The sequence below is a fragment of the Natrix helvetica genome, assembly GCF_964273705.1.
Source record: "Natrix helvetica genome assembly, chromosome: 15".
NCBI classification, from domain to species: Eukaryota; Metazoa; Chordata; class Lepidosauria; order Squamata; family Natricidae; genus Natrix; species Natrix helvetica.
Window position 1 is genome coordinate 9,346,983 of NC_138565.1, and position 18,304 is coordinate 9,365,286.

Sequence of the window (18,304 nt, forward strand, 5' to 3'; positions counted from 1 at the left end):
GCGCCCGGCACGTACATTGCCTGTGCGGCGCTCTGTACTGGTTGCAATGGGATCCGGAACCCACCACTGGCCTGGATAGCTCAGTCCCGGAAGAAAGCAGGAGAGCAGGCATCCCCCAGCAACAACCTTGTCCCCCCCCCCTAAAATGCGTTTTGACTGTAAGAATCTTCCAAAAGTGTCTTGACAAGTCCATCCCCCAACAGTTGGTTTGTTTATTAGGTTTTATCCTGCCCTTACTAATTTATAAGTAACTTGGTAATAGCCTGGCTTTGCCCATGGATTTATTTATAAGGGGAAAATGTCCGGACCAAACGTAACTTGTAATATTGGATTCCCCCCCCCCCCCCCTTACCAGAGGGAGCCCCTTTTGTGGAGTACTGTGAAGCTGTTGCCATGGCAACTCCACTGCACTTTACACGCCATTTTACGGCAGTACAGTAGAAGCCATTTTAAGGCACAAAAGGCTGTATCCTAACAGAACAAATCCCCCCCACCCCAACCAGGGGTGTCTTACCCCACAGTATTTTTCTCCAGAGGGTATGTACCAAGTTTGGTTGAAATTGCTCAAGGTGTTCCAGAGTTATGCTGGAATACACACACACAAACATCTATCTATCTATCATCTATCATCTATCTATCTATCTATCTATCTATCTATCTATCTATCTATCTATCTATCATCTATCTATCTATCTATCATCTATCATACCTGTCTGTCTGTCTGTACCTATCTATCCACTCTATCATCCACCCACCCATCCATCCACCCATCCATCCATAGTATATTATCTACAGTACCTATCTCTATCTAATCTATCTATCTATCTATCTATCTATCTATCTATCTATCTATCTATCTATCTATCTATCTATCTATCAATCATCTATCTATCATCTATCTTATCATACCTGTCTGTCTACCTATCTATCCACTCTATCATCATCCATCCATCCATCCATCCATCCATCCATCCATCCATAGTATATTATCTACAGTACCTATATCTATCTATCTATCTATCTATCTATCTATCTATCTATCTATCTATCTATCTATCTATCTATCTATCTATCTATCTATCATCTATCTATCTATCTATCTATCTATCTATCTATCTATCTATCTATCTATCTATCATCTATCTATCTATCATCTATCTACATACCTACCTACCTACCTACCTATTTATCTATCTATCATCTATATTTTCAAGGCAGCAAACGTTCTACAGGCAGTCCTCAACATATAACCACAGCTGAGTCCAAAATTTCTGTTGCTAAGTGAAACAAGTGAGGTTTGCCCTGTTTTACAAACTTCCATGCTGCTGTTAAGTGAATCCGGTTTCCCCCTTGACTTTGCTTGTCAGAAGGTGGAAAAAGAGAAACCCAGGACACCACGACTGTCATAAATATGAACCAATGGCCAAGCACCTGAATGTTGATTGCGTGACCGCAGGGATGCTGCTGTGGTCGCAAGTGTGAAAAGGGGTCATAAGCCGCTCTTCAGTGCTGCTGTAACTGAGCAGTCACTAAATGAACTGTTGTAAATTGAGGACTACCTGTCTTGTACTCCTTCATCTTTGCCCAGGGTGTGTGACGGCAGCCCAAAAAGCCGATGCAATCCTAAATTGCGTTAACGGAGGGATTCAATCAAGATCAAGGGAGGTACTACTACCACTCTATGAAGCCTTAGTAAGGCCACACCTAGAGTCACCAGACTATAAATAAGAGGCCTGCAGCCTGGAGCTCAGGCGATTACAGAAATCTGGAATGCCCTGGTGTAGCTCAGAGTGAGCTGAACGAACGAAGGGTCAACATTAATACGAGGCTTTTGCTACTGATAACCTGATGCAGGAGTGAAGACGAGAAAGCAGAGGCTTCGAAGCTGCAGCAGCCCCTGAGGGGAAGTCCATCCTTCCCCAGCCCTTTAGAGACCCTCCAAGCCCCAAAGATGAGAAAATGGCCACAGAATGAAGGAAGGTCATTTGTTTTCAGTTTTTCTGGTGAGAAAAGGAGGAGCGACTCTTCAGATCTTCTGCAAAGGAAGCACCTGCAGTCTTAAGTTGCAGCCCTCAAAATCTAGAATCACAAAATAGCGGTGCTTCCTTTCATTCCACCCTGGCCAGGCCCCACTTCAAAACCTACATTTTGGTCACCAGACTATAAAAAAGAGGTTGAGACTCTAGAAAGAGTGCAGAGAAGAGCAACCAGGATGATGAGGGGACTGGAGGCTAAAACATAACAATGAACGGTTGCAGGAACTGGGCATGGCTAGTGTAGTGAAGAGAAGGACCAGGGGAGACAGGAGAGCATCTTCCAATATTTGAGGGACTGCCACAGGATGGGGTCAACCTATTTTCCAAGGCACCTGAAGGCCAGACAAAGAATAATGGATGGAAACCGATCAAGGAGAGATTCAACCTGGAAATAAGGAGGAATTTTCTGACAGTGAGAACAATCAACCGATGGAACAGAAGTTGCCTTCGGAAGTTGTGGGAGCTTCATCCCTGGAGACTTTTAAGAAGAGACTGGACTGCCACCTGTCAAAAATGGTGCAGCTAGGGTCTCCTGCTTGGGTGGGGGTTGGACTAGATGACCTACAAGGTCCCTTCCAACTCTTAATATGTAAACTGTGTAAAGTGGTCTCTCAGCAATGGATCCCATACACCAGATTAGGCTATTGAGGGCCGGGTGAACCTGTGTGGACTGCTGCTGAGCTGAATGGGACCCTGTCTCCTGAAGCTAAAAGAATCTTAATTTTTCAGTTCGGGGCAAGAAATGCTTGGTCAGACAACTGCCTGCCATTTGGCTTCATCACACAATACACTTAACTTGATCGTTGCATTAGCCTCATTTCGGGGCTGATAAAATTGCGTTGCATTTCGGTTAACTAAAGGAACTGAAGTCCATTGTATTATAAAACTATCGCTGTTTGAAGCCAGCCTGGGAGTCGGCAGCAATGGATCCTACGAAGAGCATGACTAATCTTTGTTTTGAACTGGCTCCCCCAGCTATGGATCAACCATCATGTCCTTGAAGCAGAATCCGCAAGAGAGAGAACGAGAGAGAGGTGCCGTTTATTTACATCAGACAACAATCCTCTCCTCACCCCAGCTAGGCTCACCTGGAGGTCCCTGTCAGTTCCACAAAAGCTGCTTTCCTTCCTCCTCATCCTTCCCCATCCCAAAATTCTCTCCCGTCTGTCTGTGGAGGCCATGTGGCTCCCCTGCGGCCTGCTTGCTCGGAGGCCTTAGACTGAGTTGGGAAGAGGGGAGCCGCCTTCTTGTCCTTGTCCTTCCCGGGGCCTCTCTAGGAATATTGGGTGTTGGAAATTTTCTTCCACAAGAGGGTCTTGAGGCTGTTGAGCACCAGCGAGTGGTGCACCTCCATTTGGCTGGCCAGCCCACTGAGCGTGGTGCATGTTTTCAGCTGCTTCTGCAGCTCCTCCTTCAAGTCGCTCGGGGCCCCATGCAGCAGGTACTCCAACAGGAGCCCACACACCTTGGCGAGGTTGGGCTGGACTACGTCGCTCTTGCACTGCTTCATGAGCTTATCGCACGGCGCCACGCAGTCCTTCCCATAGGTGCAGTCCGTGTTTTGCTCACAGTGACGGCCCTTCAGGAACCTCTGGATGGTCATCTCAGCGGCCACCGTCCTGAGGTCCAGCATTTTGAAGTCGTATCTGTTATTGTAGCCCATGTGGGTGAAGCCGGACTCACAGATGTAGAAGTTGCCATAGCTCCCGTGGAAGATCTCCTCCACGAATTCCAGAAGTCCAATGGCGATTTTGGCCCGCCGGGGCCAGGCGGGGGAGAACCACTGGCGGATGACTCTGAGGACAGCGGAAGGCAGCAGCGGCTGCAGGAAGGGAGGGAAGTCCATAGTGTGGAGGGAGGTGTGGTGGATCTTCTCTGTGAGGTACAGGTCACCGCAGTGCCCCAACAGCATGGGGGTGTGCTCCTTCTCGTGCAGGGAGAAGGTCAGCAGGAAGTCGTTCAGCTGCAGAAGGGCCCAAATGGATTTCGCTTCGGCCAAAGAAAGCTTCCCATCCCGACTGACGTCGGCCATGGCGATAATCTGGCTAACCAAGTTGGTGAGGGAGGCTTGATCCCCAAGGCCAGCCTGTGAAAACAAAGAACAACCCAGGACTTCTTGCAAGGATCTCACATTACAACATGGTAAAGCAGGGAGGAACATTTAGAATAGAATAGAGTTGGAAAGGGACCTTGGAAGTCTTCTAGTCCAGCCCCCTTCTCAAACAGGAGACCCTATACCTGGGATGGCGAACCTATGGTATGCATGCCACAGGTGGTACACGGAGCAAACCAGAAGTCACTTCTGGTTTGCTCATAGGGTTGTTTTTCGTCCTCTGGAGCCTTCAGGGAAGCCTCCGGAAAGCTCCTAAAGGCTCCGGAGGGCTTAAACCGGCCCTATGAGCAAACCAGAAGTCCATTCCCAAACTTCTGGTTTGCCCATAGGGCCGGGTTTTTTGCGCTCCGGAGGCTTTAGGGAAGCTCCTGAAGCCTCCGGAGTGCCTCCAGGGGGGGGGGGAGGCTGTTTTCGCCCTCCCCAGGCTCCTATAAAGCCTCTGGAGCCTTGTGAGGACGAAAAAAGCATGCAGAAAATGGGGGGGTCGCGCCTGTCATGCACACATGCACACTGGGGAGGATTCGCGCATTGCATTATGGGTGTGGCACGCCCACGCACGACCCCCCTGCGCTCCCCCGGCTTATGGCACGCGAGCCAAAAAAGGTTCGCCATCGCTGCCCTATACAATCTGAGACAATTGGCTGTCCAGTCTCTTAAAAACCTCCAATGATGGAGCACCATTGGACCGCAGGCACCATTGAGCCTGTGGCCCAATCTAAGCATAGTGCACAAAATTGTCTGCTACAACACCTTGCCTATCAACGGCTTCTTCAGCTTCAGCCACAATAATATCCGGGTAAACAATAGATACAAACTCAAGGTCAACCGCTTCAAACTTGATTGCAGAAAATGCGACTTCAGCAACAGAGTGGTCAACGCCTGGAATGCTCTACCTGACTCCGTTGTTACATCCTCAAACCCCCATAACTTCAACCTTAAACTGTCTACCGTGGACCTCACCCCATTCCTAAGAGGTCCGCAAAGGGGATGTGCATAAGCACACCAGCGTGCCTACCGTCCCTGTCCTACTGTCCCCATTTTTCTGTATTTACTTCCTTTGTTCATGTTTATGTCCATACCTATACTTGTTATCTTGTACATGTTTGACAAACAAACAAACAAACAAACAAACAAACAAAACAAATCATTTCCAAGACCGACACTTAATCTGGAGGCTCCCCCTTCCATGGGGCAGCCCCCCCTTAAAAAAGGCCTTCTCTCCAAAGCAATGCACTTGTCTCCCCTCTTGCTCCCACATTCTGTGGCAAGGGGCAGCCTGCCACATTGCAAGCCACAAATGCAGGTGCGAATTGGCCCCTTGAGAGGTGGTTGAAAGGTCTTCTCCTCGGAATGGAGAGGCCCTCACCTTCAAGAAACTCAGAAGCATCTCTCGGAATTCATCCATGGATGTCCCCCTCGTTGGCTTGTTGAAGAGAAGCACATCCCTCCTGGGATCTGCATCTGGGTTGCTGTCGGCCTTCAAGGCTTCTTCCAGGCCACACTTGATAATCACTTCTTTCTCCTTCCAGAGGCCGCTGTAAACCTGCAAGACACAACAAAAATGGTGCCTGGATTGTGTTAAACTGCCTTAACCTCAGCAGCTGGAGACTTACAATGTACGTTGTCTCGATATACGGTTGGGACTGAGCCCAGAATTTTAGGTTGGTAAGTCCTGGCAGTTAGTTGCAAAGCGAGTTGTCCCGTGACCATGCCCGACTTTTTTGTGCGGCTGTTGTTAAATGAAGTTGTAAAGAAAATGCAGCGGTGGTTAATTGAACCCACTGTACACTCTGGGATATTGTTTTTGCAAACATTGAAAGCACATACCGGTTTCTAGAAACAAAAAAACTGCAAATCCCTGTGGTGCGACTGTTTCCCTGTATGTCGACCGTGAAGATGACATTTAACAGATAACAGATGAACAGAGTTGGAAGGGACCTCATAGGTCATCTAGTCCAACCCCCCGCTCAAGCAGGAGACCCTACACCAGCGATGGCGAAGCTTTTTTAGCTCGCGTGCCATAGAGGGGGGGAGCGCAGGGGGGTCGTGCACGGGCGTGCTGCACCCATAATGCAACGCACCCCCCCCCCCAGCGTGCATGCGTGCATGAGAGGTGCTCCCGCCCAATTTTTCCATGCTTTTTTCGCCCTCCCCAGGCTCCTGAGGCTTTATAGAAGCCTGGGGAGGACAAAAACAGCCCCCCGCTCCCCCGGAGGCCCTCCTGAAGGTCCCTGAAGCCTCTGGAGGCTTAAACCGACTCTCCAAGCAAACCGCAAGTCCGTCACCGAACTTCCTGTTTGCCCATAGGGCCGTTTTTTGGCGCTCCTGAGGCTTCAGAGAAGCTCCTGAAGCCTCCAGAGGGCCTCCGGGGGAGTGGGAGGCTCCTTTCGCCCTCCACAAGGTTGCCAAATCCCCCAAATGCAGTCACATGACCATGGGGAGAGCTGGATGTCAGAACTTTGAATCTGTGTCACAAGCCCCCGTTTCAGTGTTCCCCTGGCTCCGGAAAGCAGAAAAACCACTTCGTTTTCAGATCCGAGGTTTCCCTGAGGAGTTAGCCTAAGGCAGGGGTGTCCAAACTTGGCAACTTTAAGACTTGTGGACTTCAACTCCCAGAATTCCCCAGCCAGCTGGCTGGGGAATTCTGGGAGTTGAAGTCCACAAGTCTTAAAGTTGCCAAGTTTGGACACCCCTGGCCTAAGGCGTATCTCACAATTGGTTATAGAACTCAATTCAGCCAGAAAACCTGAGTTTTGAGGCAGAACTCCACTTTGAAAAAACAAGTAGATATTCATGTTCCCTTGGCTCTGGAAAGCAGAAAAGCCACTTCGTTTTCAGATTTGAGGTTTCCCTGAGGAGGGAAAAAAGTTAAGGACTCCCTATAGGGAGACCTTTCAGATCCAAGTTGCTTCTGCCTCTCCTAACTCTCATCCTGTTCTACTTCATGTGCAATTTAAGACAGTTACTCTGAGTATCTGTATTTCCACGATATCCCTAGGCAACAGCTGTAAGGTTCCCCTCGCACTTATGTGCTAGTCGTTCCTGATTCTAGGGGCGATGCTCATCTCCGTTTCAAAACCGAAGAGCCAGCCCTATCTGAAGACGTCTCCGTGGTCATATGGCCAGCATGACTAAATGCCGAAGGTGCATGGAACGCTGTTATCTTCCCACCAAAGTGGTCCCTATTTTTCTACTTGCATTTGTACATGCGTTCGAACAGCTAGGTTGGCAGAATCTGTGACTAGTAATGGGAGCTCACCCCGTTATCTGGTGCTAGGGATTCGAACCTCCGAACTGCCGAACTTTTGATCGACAAGCTCAGCGTCTTAGCCACTGAGCGGCCACGTCCCTACAGCTGCGGACCCTGAATATTAACTTTTTAATGAATAGAATGGCACTATAACAGAGTTGGAAGATATCTTGAAGTTCTTCTAGTCCAGGGGTGTCCAAACTTGGGAACTTTAAGACTTGTGGACTTCAGCTCCCAGAATTCCCCAGCCAGCATGGCTGGCTGGGGAATTCTGGGAGTTGAAGTCCACAAGTCTTAAAGTTCCCAAGTTTGGACACCCCTGTTCTAGTCCAACCCCCTGCTCAAGGAAGAGACTGTGCCATTCTGTACAAATGGCTTTCCAGTCTCTTCTTGAAAACTTCCAATGATGGAACAGCCACAACCTCTGGAGGGAAGCTGTTGCACGGATTAATTGTTCTTACTGTCGGGAAATTTCTCTTTTATTTCTAGGTTGCTTCTCTCCTTGACGCGTTTCCATCCATTCTTGCTTGTCCTGCCTTCAGGTGCCTTGGAGAGCCCCTAAAATATTGGAAGATCGCTATCACGTCGCGGCAGTCTTTTTAAGAGCAAGATTTCAGAGGTAACCTTGGAGAAGAAATCATGAAAACTCCCAGACTACCCAGACCTGCCAAAACCCAGTTCTCTTACAAATCAAAGATAATATTATTTTGGAGTAGAGTTCCATGTCAACCAGGCTACATTTTCTTTCCGTTCTCTGAAGTTATTTTTTTCTGAAAGAAAAACAAGTTGTTCACATTTTTCCAGAGACAGCTCAGCCCCTGTCCTAAACAAGGAGCTTGTCCTCAGCATAAAACATGTGATTTCTCAGGACCTACCTGTTGGGTGGGAGAAGGGGACAAGCAGTGTTCAAACACCAAGGTGTGGTCCTCACAAAGGTCTTTGCACATTGATCCCGAGATGATGCCTTTGTTGTATTGATCGCACTGAAAGAGAGAGAGAGAGAGAGAGAGAGAGAGAGAGAGAGAGAGAGAGAGAGGGAGGGAGGGAGGGAGGGAGGGAGAGAGAGAGAGAGAGAGAGAGAGAGAGAGAGAGAGAGAGAGAGAGAGAGAGAGAGAGAGGGAGAGAAATCCTGAGCATCTCTTCGGCTGGGAATCATGTGTATTTCCTGTCTTATAAACTCAGGTGATTTCATCTACTTAACAATAGTGAGAAACTGCTTCCATCAATTAAAAAAAAATAGGACTCTGGGCAATTTATCACTTATTAAATGCAGGTAGTCCTCAAGTTACAACAGTTCATTTAGTGACTGTTCAAAGTCACTGAAAAAAGTGACACACGACCATTTCCACACTTATGACCATCGCAGCATTCCCATGGCCACGTGATCAAAATTTGGACACGGCAACCAGTTGTGGCAGCAGATCTGGACTGTGAGGAGGTTGGGGAGGAACATGGGCCAGTCCTGGAGTCTGGGGAAGGCTCTGCGTCAGAAACAGAGATTGTGCCAGGGCCGTCCGACATTTATCAGCTGCCTTCGGAGTCAGACATCAGTGGGGCAGAAGAACAGCTGGAGCCTGTTCCCAGTGTGCGCATGCGCAGAGTTGCCAGGAGAAGGGAACAGCTAAAGAACAGGGGTCGACTTGGGAGTAAAGCCACAGGTGGACGGTGAATGGCCCCTCCCATAGGAATAAAAGAGGAGCAACAGGGGAGTGGAGTTTGCAGGAGGCAATTAGTTCATTCCTGCATGCTTGCCTAGTGTTGCGGCATCTGAAAGATATCGGCCTGGCCCCTCTCCAAGCCTTATAAAGGTTGGTAATTGTGAACTATTTTGAAAGATTGCAGGAGAGGAAAGACTTTGTTGGAGAGGAATTCACTCTCAATTAAATAAAAGGGGTTTATCGGGACAAGGACTCGGCTTCGTTAACAACCATGTTACTAACTTAATAAGTACAGTGATTCACTTAACAATTGTGGCAACAAAGGTCATAAAATGGGACAAAACTCACTTAAAATGTCTCACTTAACAACCAAAATGTGGGGTCCATTCTGGTTGCAAGGAGCAGAGTGTAGAAGGAGGAACCTGGTAGCTTCTTTTCCAATACAATTTATTAAATGTTTTTGAGATAAATGGAAGAGTTAGACCAGTGTTTCCCAACCTTGGCGCCTGTGGACTTCAACTCCCAGAATTCCCCAGCCAGCATTCTGGAGAGTTGAAATCGGCCTTAAAGGCGCCAAAGTTGAGAAACTCTAGCCTAGACTTTATTATTTTACTAGCTGGATACCCATGCTTCGCTACGAAACTATGTGATTGGGCTTGATATTTAAAACTTGAAACTTAATGTAGAATGTCTAACTTCCTAGCATTAGAGCGTGTTAACATAAGGCAGCTAGCAGTTGGAACAGACTCCTTTTCAAGTGGGGAGGGGGAGTAGAATGTCTAACTCCTTAGCATCAGAGCATGTTAATGCAATACTGTATAAGAAATATTAATTATCTGAGAGTCATTTTAGCAAGCACCTAAAAGCCAAGAGGAACATATGTGCCAAATTTCAAGTTTGTAGGCCTTATGGTTCTGGAGATTTTGTGATGAGTGAGTGGTATTTGCCCTTTATATATGTAGATTTATTTAGCATCTGATGAGAATATGACAAAGAGAAATAAACATATATGCACAATCCACATAATTATATACAAAAACTTCAGCCTCATAACAGGGAATTTTTGCCCCATTTTTCAACCTTTCTTCCCACCGTCGTTAAGTGAACCTGTGCAGTAAAATTAATAATAATGTTGTTAAGTGAGTCTGGCTTCCCCGTTGACTTTGAAGGCCACGAAAGGTGATCACATGACCCCGGGACACCGTGACGGTCATAAATATGAGCCAGTTGCTACGTGCCTGAATTTCATCACATGATTATGGGAATGCTGCGGCAATCATAAGTGTGAAAAATGGTCATAGGTCATTTTTTTCGTGTGGTTATAACTTCAAACAGTCACTTAACAAGCTGTTATAAAACGAGGACTACCTGTAGACTAACAATCAAATAATAAACAATCAAATAATAAACAACCTTATGACAACAGCCCACTTCCACTGATGATGGCCGGGCAAGCGAAGGCATATAAAGAGAGAGCAAACTTCAACTGCCTTCTAACACTGATGATGGTCAGGAGCCTGGGACGTCTGTCAGTCCTCAGATGGAGAGTCAACAGCCCCAAGGTCTGGAGGTGGCTGATGAGGAAGAGGAGGAACAGCTGGGTCCAGTGCCTGATGCACAGAAGGCAGAGGAGAGGAGAGCAGTGGAAATCTATGGGCCGGTCCTTGGGACAGAAGAGCCACCTCTGCTAGTGACGCCCCACCCTGGCTCTGGGGGTCAAAGGCAGGGGACGGAGATGAAGAGGTGTGGAAGACAACTATTCATCTCCCTGCCGGATGGACTTGTTAGCCTGCGTTGAGAGAGAAACATTTTACAGGGGCTGCTGGCGCTCCTAACAAAGGAATCTTTTGAGTTCACATCAGAGGTTTGTCATGTTTGGGAAACAGTTGCTGTCCATCTGGAAGCTGCCCTACCCTCGCTCTCTGCTAGCTGGAGGAGCCCCTCCAGTGGTGAAATCGATTTTTTTTTCCTACCGGTTCTGGGGGCATGGCTTGGTGTGGGTCATGTGACTCAGTGGGCGTGGCTATGTAGTCATGTAACTGGGGGATTAAAAGACAGAAACTCACTTTAACGATGTCCTGCTGGAGCAGGGTTGGTCTAGATGACCTCAAGGTCCTGGATTATCCTCTGAAGCTGCGTCAAGTGCCAGGTGTGTAGTCCTTCCTTCCTCTCCTTTTTTCCTCCCTCCCTCCCTCCCTTTCTTTCTTTTTCTTTCTTTCTCTCTCTCTCCTTTCTTTCTCTCTCTCTCCTTTCTTTCTTCTTTCTTTCTTTCTTTCTTTCTTTCTTTCTTTCTTTCTTTCTTTCTTTCTTTCTTTCTTTCTTTCTTTCTTTCTTTCTTTCTTTCTTTCTTTCTTTCCACTCCCACCTCCTGTTTTGGGGAGAAAAAATGGACCCCATCCCTACATTTCCAGAGAACCTGTAGGAAAAAAAATGCTTAAAAAGTTTTTTAAAAAAGTTCCAAAGATCAGCTGTGCGACATGCACTGTTTGGAACTTTTTTTAAAAAAAAAGCTTATTTAGCATTTTTTGCTACCTGTTCGGGTGGACTGGCCCGAACTGGTAGCATTTCACCCCTGAGCCCCTCCCAAGAGAAACACTTACAATGATCGCCTGGCATATGTGTCCCCGGCAGAGCTCGGAGTAGGACGAATAATGCATATAGACCATCCAGCTGCCCACAAAAATGCCCAGCCAGGCAAAGAAGAGATACTTCACTTTGATGCCAGGAAGACGGTTCTGATAGAGGAGAAAGAAAGCAAAGAGGATCAGCAGCATATTCCAACAGCTACAAGGCGCCATTCCAGATGTCCCTGGATGCAATGGAGGGTGGAGCCACCTGGCAGGCCTTGGCTGATCTCAGAAGCTAAGCTAGACGGGGCTAGTGATGCCCTGGGACAGGGGTCTCCAACCTTGGCCACTTTAAGCTTGGAGGACTTCAACTCCCGGAATTGTGGGAGTTGAAGTCCTCCAATCTTAACGCTACCAAGGTTGGAGACCCCTGCCCTGGAAGAAAAATAAGAAAGCTAAGAAGTGCAATTAAAAGTTTAACTGGGAAAAGATAATAATAATAATAATAATAATAATAATAATAATAATAATAATAATAATAATAATAATAATAATAATAATAATAATAATAATGCACTACAATGCACTACAGTTTACATCCACGTGGTGACACTGATAGACTATACCTGCCCCGAAAATCAGGTGGCAGAGGATTATTACAAGTGAAGCAAATAGTTGAAGAAGAAAAACATGCACTGGCAGATTATTTAAAAGAAAGTCAAGAACATCTATTAATCGAAGTAAAGAACAAAAATCTATTGAAGGCCCAACAGACGAAACAAGAATACAGAAAAGATGTGATAAAATCAAGAATGGAGAGTTGGCAGAACAAAGCCTTACATGGTCAATTTCTGGAAAAAATAAAAGATAGAGTGGACAGTGAAAAAACTTGGTTATGGTTAACAACAGGTACATTAAAGAAAGAAACAGAGTCACTAATCTTGGCTGCGCAAGAACAAGCTATCCGCACAAATGCCATTAAGGCCAAAATCGAAAAATCCTCTGATGATGCGAAATGCAGACTCTGCAAAGAAGTTGATGAAACTGTTGACCACATACTCAGCTGCTGTAAAAAAATTGCGCAGACTGACTATAAATTGCGGCACAATTCAGTGGCACAAATGATCCACTGGAATTTGTGCAAAAATCATAATATTAAAACAGCAACAAACTGGTGGGAACATAAGCCTGAAAAAGTCGTCGAGGGTCAGATGGTCAAGATCTTGTGGGATTTTCGCATACAGACAGATAAAATACTGGCACATAATACACCAGACATCACACTGGTTGAGAAAAATAAGGTTACAATCAAAGACATTGCAATACCAGGTGATAGCAGGGTCGCCGAGAAGGAATATGAAAAAATCGCAAAATACCAGGACTTAAAAATTGAAATTCAACGATTATGGCACAAACCAGCAGTGGTAATTCCAGTGGTAATCGGCACACTGGGTGCTATTCCAAAAGCACTGAAATTACATTTAAAACAGTTAAAACTTGACAAAATCACCATCAGTCAAATGCAAAAAGCTGCACTGCTTGGATCTGCACGTATATTACGAAAATATGTTACGACGTCCTAGGCCCCTGGGTGGGGCCCGACTAGTAATCAATGCCAAATCCGGCGAAACAACTGGCCGCTGTGATACAATTCTGTTGATGCAATAATAATAATAATAATAATAATAATAATAATAATAATAATAATAATAATAATAATAATAATAATAATAATGCACACATGCACTGGCTGATTATTTAAAAGAAAGTCAAGAACATCTATTAATCGAAGTAAAGAACAAAAATCTACTGAAGGCCCAACAGACGAAACAAGAATACAGAAAAGATGTGATAAAATCAAGAATGGAGAGTTGGCAGAACAAAGCCTTACATGGTCAATTTCTGGAAAAAATAAAAAATAAAGTGGACAGTGAAAAAACTTGGTTATGGTTAACAACAGGTACAATAAAGAAAGAAACAGAGTCACTAATCCTGGCTGCGCAAGAGCAAGCTATCCGCACAAATGCCATTAAGACCAAAATCGAAAAATCCTCTGATGATGCCAAATGCAGACTCTGCAAAGAAGTTGATGAAACTGTTGACCACATACTCAGCTGCTGTAAAAAAATTGCGCAGACTGACTGTAAAATGCGGCACAATTCAGTGGCACAAATGATCCACTGGAATTTGTGCAAAAATTATAATATTAAAACAGCAACAAACTGGTGGGAACATAAACCTGAAAAAGTCGTCGAGGGTCAGATGGTCAAGATCTTGTGGGATTTTCGCATACAGACAGATAAAATACTGGCACATAATACACCAGACATCACACTGGTTGAGAAAAATAAGGTTACAATCAAAGACATTGCAATACCAGGTGATAGCAGGGTCGCCGAGAAGGAATATGAAAAAATCGCAAAATACCAGGACTTAAAAATTGAAATTCAACGATTATGGCACAAACCAGCAGTGGTAATTCCAGTGGTAATCGGCACACTAGGTGCTATTCCAAAGCACTGGAATTACATTTAAAACAGTTAAACTTGACAAAATCACCATCAGTCAAATGCAAAAAGCTGCACTGCTTGGATCCGCACGTATATTACGAAAATACGTTACGACGTCCTAAGCCCCTGGGTGGGGCCCGACTAGTAATCAATGCCAAATCCAGCGAAACAACTGGCCGCTGTGATACAATTGTATAATAATAACAACAACAACAACAACAACAACAACAACAACAACAACAACAACAACAAAGTAATAATCTCAATTAGTAAAAATAATTTGGATATAAACTGTAAATTGCGACCTGGGGAAAAGATTTATCAATTTCACTAATATATTTTTGTTTAGATTTTATTATAAAGATGTAATTTTTCTTGGGCACTTATAAACTCTACTAACACATTTTTGCTTAGACTTTATTATAAAGATGTAATTTTTCTTTGGTTGGTGGGGAGGAGATGTGATATAAATGACAAAAAAATCTTTTTTTTCTTTAGATAACTATAATAACAATAAGAAAATGTTAATGGATAATGTTTAATGATTTTTATATGTCTTGGCATTGGTAAAAGCAATTAGATATAAGCCTTAGATAGTGAGTTGGGGAAAAAAAGGGAATATGCTATAAAAGGGTAATAATTGGAGGTTTATAGGAATAGCTAATGAATGCCAGTAGATGGTTGTGTCTTCAAGTGCAAATTATTCTAGATAAAAGCATATTTAAATAATTACAGCTGCATGAGAATGATGGTATATTGATGGTAAAATACATAAAGGTCTTCGATTTTAAAATATAAATTAAAAATATGAAGGATGTATAGTAACGCACGAAATTCATTTGTAACCAATCGACATGCTTTCTACAAGATGTAATGAAGAATGTTTTTTTTGTATTTTTGTTTAATTAAAACAGTAAAAAAAATTCTTAAAAAAATAAAAAAAAGTTTAACTGGGAAAAGCTTAACTTAAAAGGAGAAGGTATGTAAAATTAGTAATATGGAAAATAGTTTTTTTGGAATATAATTATTAATGCCACTGATATTGAATGGGGTTTGCGCAAACGCTGAAATACACCATGCAAAATAGAGACTGGAAGGGAGAAAAGGAGAGAGAGCAGACACGAGAAAGGGAAGCAGGAGGGAGGAAGGAGAGAGGGAAGGTGTGGAAAGAGGGAGAAGAGAGGAAGAGAGCAAGGGGAAGTAGAGAAGACAGATGGCAGAGGGAAGAAAGGAGGTAGGGAGGAGGAGCGAGGGAGAGGAGAAGGTGAAGATGAAATAGACTATAATGTGTACGGAAAGCAGAAGAGCAAATAAAAATTGATGGGGCTTGATGGTAAGAGGAATTGATATATCATTGAATATTTTTAAAAAAATGTTTGTTAAGATGTAATGGTATACTTTGGATTATATCTATGTCAAAAAATAAAAATAAAAAACTTTAAAAAAAAAGTTTAACTGGGAACATCTTCAACTTTGGGTTGTGATGGAACGCTCTTGGCTGGATTCATTCATAGAATAACACAGAATAAGCAAAGTTGGAAGGCACCTCAGAGGTCTTCTAGTCCAGCCTCCCGCTGAAGCAGAAGACCGCTTTGTCCAATCTCAACTTGAAAACCTGACTTCCCACCAAACAAAACGAATCGTGAATCCTAGTGTGTTGTGCTAATCCAGTCCTTGTGCCAAACAATTCAGAAACCGCAAGTGGTTTGACGCCTGCCTTTTAACTGATTAATTGCTTGATTAAATCACTTTAAATGTAATTTGCATACAAAGCAGGAGGACATAGGGGACTAGGGGACAGATGTTAACCGAAAAGCAGACAGTGTGTTCTCTCAACAGAGCAATGCATAAGCATTCAATCAGCTCTCCTGCCAGCTTGGTTCCTTCCCCAGATGTCCATCTGGTGTCCCTATCACAAATCTTTGGTCCAGGGCAAGCAAGAACCACAACCTGCCCCAGTGAAGATGACTCACTTTTACCATCGTGCTAACAATGGTAGATTTCATTTGCTTGGCCTCTGTTTTCCTAACCTGCCAGCTGTAATCTCGCAAGGCACTTGGAATGAATTTCAATGTGGAGAAAAGCAAAGTTTTACATTTAGGCAGGTCTAAATACAGATTAGGCTCACAAACAGTTTTTCCCCCAGCCCGTATAGACTCATTTCTGTTCAGAGGACTTTGCTGCCTTCCTCGGTGTCTCTGAATCCTCCTTAATGCAATACTGCAATATTCACAATGGGATCTGATTAATAAAGCAGAATAAAGTGAAATGATTATGCCCCGTGATTTGGAAACGGCACCTCTGCCGTTGCAGCCTAAAATTACATTTGGTTTTCAGGGAGCCAGACGAGAGAGCTCACTCAACAGAGGTGGGAGGGTAAGTCTCACAGTCTTCCACCTGTGAAACACCTGTCCAGCTGAGGTTGTCCTTTTAGCAAGGAATATTGCTTTTGATTTTTTGGGATGTCATTCTGTTCCTTTCAAGCTATCTCTCTAAACCACTGAAGATGGTTCTGAGTATCATTTCTGCCTGCTAGAATGTGAATCATGGAAGATTTTAGAACTACTACCGACTTCCGCTCCTTCCGACAAAAACTTAAGACTCACCTGTTCCGATTAGCCGGCCTGGCCCACTTATAGTTCTACTCTTACCTCCTGGCGGATATTTTATTGGGGATAGTTTTTAGGGTAAATGTTTTTATAATTTTTACAATTTTAATCTAACTTAACTAAATTGTACAGTGAATCATTACTACCTCCTCCAGTCCTATATTTAATTTATTGATTTTGTATTTATACCATGTATATTTGTTGTTCAATTATTTTAATATGACTGTACACCGCCCCGAGTCTCTTTTGAGAGAGGGGCGGTCTAGAAATTGAATAAAGTTAAGTTAAGTTAAGTTTAAGGTGAGGTTAGACAGCCATTTGTCCAGAATGGTGTAGGGTCTCCTGCTTGAGTAGGGGGTTGGACTAGAAGGCCTCCAAGGTCCCTTCAAGTCTTATATGAATCTGTAAGGTTTTCCTGCTTGAGTAGGGGGGTTGGATTAGAAGACCTCCAAAGTCCCTTCAAGCTCTTTTATTCTATGATTCTGTAACGACCTCCTGCTTGAGCAGGGGGTTGGACTAGAAGACCTCCAAGGTCCCTTCTAACTTTGTTGTTCTGTTAAGAGAAACAAAGGTTATCAGGGATCCGGAGGCAAAACTGAATGATGAATGGTTAAGAGAACGGGACATGTCTAATCTCTTTTGATCACATGTAACTCTGAGCAATCATTTAATAAACGGTTGTAAGTTGAGGACTATCTGTAGAGCTACAGTTGTGACTCCTCTCTGCAGTCGCTTCCTAAAAATAATAGGGATAATTTCCAGGTGAGCACAAATCCTGATCGTTCCTGGTAGGAAGTGCAGAGTTTAAAAAAGAATTTGTGGGAGGAAAGGATTGCCAAGGACTCCGGCTTCCTTCCCATTGTGGCCCCTGCAAAAAGGAAGCATCGTGTTTCCAGGAACAAACAACTTTTTATCTTTAACTAGCTGAATACTCGTGCTCGGCTACGATACTATGTGATCGGGCTTGATAAGTCGGCACTTAACAGCTTGAAAATAAATGAGTAGTTACAATCCGGCGTCTCCTCTCCCCTTCTCTCTTTCAGACTTGCCCCGTTGATCCTCTCCTATTCCCTTCTCTCCCTCAGGCTTGCCCCACAGAGGCCTCTCCTCTCTCCTCTCCCTTTCTCCCCCTCAGGCTTGCCTCGTTGAACCTCTCCTATCCCCTTCTCTCCCTCAGGCTTGCCCCATTGATCCTCTCCTATCCCCTTCTCCCCCTCAGCCTTGCACTGTTGATCCACTCCTATCCCCTTCTCTCCCTCAGGCTTGCCCCATTGATCCTGTCCTAACCCCTTCTCTCCCTCAGGCTTGCCCCATTGATCCTCTCCTACCCCCTTCTTTCCGTCCGGCTTGCCCCGTTGATCCTCTCCTATCCCCTTCTCTCCCTCAGGTTTGCCCCGTTGATCCTCTCCTATCCCCTTCTCTCCGTCAGGCTTGCCGTGTTGATCCTCTCCTATCCCCTTCTCTCCCTCAGGCTTGCCGTGTTGATCCTCTCCTATCCCCTTCTCTCCCTCAGGCTTGCCGTGTTGATCCTCTCCTGTCCCCTTCTCTCCCTCAGGCTTGC

At 44.7% G+C, this 18,304-nt stretch overlaps 1 protein-coding gene across 2 annotated transcripts in view; it reads right to left on the reverse strand.

Annotated features, from left to right (window-relative positions):
* Positions 1-3,080: 3,080 nt before the first annotated feature.
* DIPK1B (divergent protein kinase domain 1B) overlaps positions 3,081-18,304 on the reverse strand; it is a 20,354-nt gene continuing 5,130 nt past the window's right edge. Inside the window, exons 2-5 of one of the 2 annotated variants that reach the window (XM_081967028.1) lie at positions 11,658-11,792; positions 8,275-8,382; positions 5,516-5,692; positions 3,081-4,122 (exon numbers count right to left, since the gene is read on the reverse strand). In XM_081967028.1, the coding sequence (XP_081823154.1) occupies positions 3,310-4,122; positions 5,516-5,692; positions 8,275-8,382; positions 11,658-11,792 (1,233 nt within the window). In that variant the 3' untranslated portion in view covers positions 3,081-3,309. Of the gene's footprint in view, positions 4,123-5,515; positions 5,693-8,274; positions 8,383-11,123; positions 11,222-11,657; positions 11,793-18,304 lie in introns of those variants that run through there. The other variant, XM_081967029.1, reaches the window with a different exon arrangement.